This window comes from Panthera tigris, chromosome E3 (assembly GCF_018350195.1).
Source record: "Panthera tigris isolate Pti1 chromosome E3, P.tigris_Pti1_mat1.1, whole genome shotgun sequence".
Lineage (NCBI taxonomy): Eukaryota > Metazoa > Chordata > Mammalia > Carnivora > Felidae > Panthera > Panthera tigris.
In genome coordinates, this window is record NC_056675.1 from 7,114,540 (window position 1) to 7,116,949 (window position 2,410).

General features: G+C 54.5%; 1 protein-coding gene across 2 annotated transcripts; it reads right to left on the bottom strand.

The window, feature by feature from the left end:
• Positions 1 to 202: 202 nt before the first annotated feature.
• On the bottom strand, positions 203 to 1,794 carry GJC3 (gap junction protein gamma 3). Of its 2 annotated transcripts, XM_007073966.3 has the most exons (2): positions 999 to 1,794; positions 203 to 686 (listed from the first exon to the last, which is right to left on the bottom strand). In XM_007073966.3, exons 1-2 carry the CDS (start codon positions 1,777 to 1,779, stop codon positions 679 to 681), a joined length of 789 nt encoding a protein of 262 aa, XP_007074028.1. In that variant the 5' UTR covers positions 1,780 to 1,794; the 3' UTR covers positions 203 to 678. The 2 variants fall into 2 exon arrangements, with proteins under 2 accessions (XP_007074028.1, XP_042827915.1); XM_042971981.1 differs by lacking the exon at positions 203 to 686 and having other exon boundaries at positions 953 to 1,794.
• Positions 1,795 to 2,410: the final 616 nt, after the last annotated feature.

Consider the following 2,410-nt stretch of genomic DNA (forward strand, 5'->3'; position numbering starts at 1 on the left):
AGCAATTTGATGGGGATTGAGCCTGGGTGGCTCAGTGGGTTAAGCATATGACTTCAGCTCAAGTCATGATCTCACAGGTTCATAGTTCAAGCCCCACATCAGGCTATCTGCTGTCAGCACAGAGCCCACTTTGGATTCCCTGTCCCCCTCTCTCTCTGCCCCTCCACCCCAAAATAAATAAATAAATAAACATTAAAAAAAATAAAGGACATTGGGTTAGATATGCGTGGAAGGCCAGTCTGAATATGGCATATGCTGCGGGGCTGGGGGCATCCATAGGTTACAAGACTTCAGAGTTGGGGGGAGCAGAGAAAGTGGAAGAACAGAGGACAGGGAAGTAGAGTCACTATGACAGGAAAGTCGCATTCAGCCACAGGAATGCCAACAGCAGCGGTCAGAATTTATTGCGCAGGACAGGGGAGAAGCACAGCTTTACGGAGGCTTCTGCTGGCTAAGTCTGGAACCAAGCCCATGATCATTGTAAAGCTGATGCCAGAGGATTCTGGCAGGAAGGCACAAGGGGGAAATCTCCCAGGAAGACTTAGGCAGCGTGGCCCACCATGGCCCTTAGAGATGCTTCAACGGCCTCTCATTTGTCACAGAAGTAAATCCCCACTCACTGGATGTTCGGAAGAAGATCCAATCGCAGAGTTCCCTTCAGAGGCGAACCAGGTGGCTTCATAACTCTGCAAAGTAGAGAATCAAGCAGGAGCTGAGACTTTTTCTAAGTGGGAAGAAACCTAAAAGGAAGGGCAGGAGGTACAGCTGGCTAAGAACCCTGGTCCTGGTTCATTGGAAGGAATCGGCAAACGGAAGGGGATGAGGGTTGGGAGATGGGTCAGCAGCAGCGGTCAGAAGACATCTGCTTCGAACCTGGTTTTCTATTTTGTAACACGTAGGAAGTGTGCCTCCCAGAGGTCCAGGGACCTGCCTTGGGAGGTCATCAGGACAGAGACCTCAGGAGCAGGAAGAAAGAGGGACATCAGTGCTCTTCTCACCTGCTTCTCGGAACGGCTCTTTGGTCTCCACCGCTGGGAAGTTTTCAGTCGGTTCCTTGTGTCTTCTGGTGCTCTCTGAAGTTGGGGAGTAGTTAGAAGGGGGAGATCTGTGCTTCCGGGCCCTCCACCATCGCCCCAGGCCCAGGAGCACAAGTTCCAAAAGCGTGAACAAGAGACAGAGCCCACTGACCCCAAACATGGTCTTTAGGAAGATGGTCTTCTCAAACGGGCGAGACAGGTAACAGGTTATACTACCAAGGCAAGGCTCTCGGCGACATGCAAAGGAGCTGGGCACCTTGAACCCATACACATGGTACTGCACCCCCAAGGCTGTCCCCTCAAGGACCAGCCGCACACCCAGCTGTGCCACATAGGCCCAGAGCAGCCTGGGGCTTCCAGGACCGGAGGCATCTCTGCTCTTCTCCCCTCGGCGGATCAGAGTCTCCTCCTCCTTCCCCTTTCCTGACTCTTCCCAAAGCCAGATGACATGATACAAAGTGAGACCCATGTAGAGGGCGCTGGGCACAGCCACCAAGATGACCTGGAAGACCCAGAAGCGCAGTGGGGAGAAGGGGTGGAAGGCATCGTAGCAGGCGGCCTTGCAGCCTGGCTGCTGGGTGTGACACACGAATTCACTCTGCTCGTCGCTGTAGACCCCGGCCCCGCTGGCAGCCAGCAGCACGAGGCGGAACCCCAGGAGCACGGGGAGCAGGAGGCGTCCCACGGAGGTGGAGTGCCGGCTCTCCTCAGCCACCAGCTGCCTCAGGAACCGGCCACACATCCTGTTAGGGAGCAGAGGGCAATAATGAGTGCGAGTGTACTGCTCCCTGATCTTGAGGAGGCGCATGGGGCCACCTCTTCACTGTGAATCCAAGGATAGATAAGGCAAGCCTTCGCGCGCCTCTCCAAGGATCTGGTTGGTTTATTACCAAGACTTTGATGGCACCTGTTTATAGGTAATGGAGTCATCATGGAAAATAGCGAGGGAGTGTGGGTGTGGCTGTCTCTTCTGCCCCCTTCTGTACCTGGCAGTGGAAAGCCAGGATCCATCTTTCCCTCTCTTTCCCTCCCTCTGTCTGTCCCTTTCCCAAAGGCTAAACAGCCAGAGAGTCCAGAGTCCTCTGAAAACTACTGTTTCCCCCATTGATGGCCACCAGGCCTGGCGCTACTGTCACTGGCACCTGAACAGAATCGGTGCCGACCCCAGAAGGGAACGTGCATTCTCTTGCTCTCTGCTTTTCTCTTGCACCAGGCCTTGGCTGCTCATAGGCGTGCGGTCTGCCCTCCGCTCCCATCACAGTGGTAAGATTGAGATTCAGTTAGCTTACGGGCCCCGGTGCGGGTCAAGTGAACAGTGAGTGTCAAGGCCCGCTTCAGTCTGGTGTTCTTTAGACCTAACCAGCTTGGGAAAA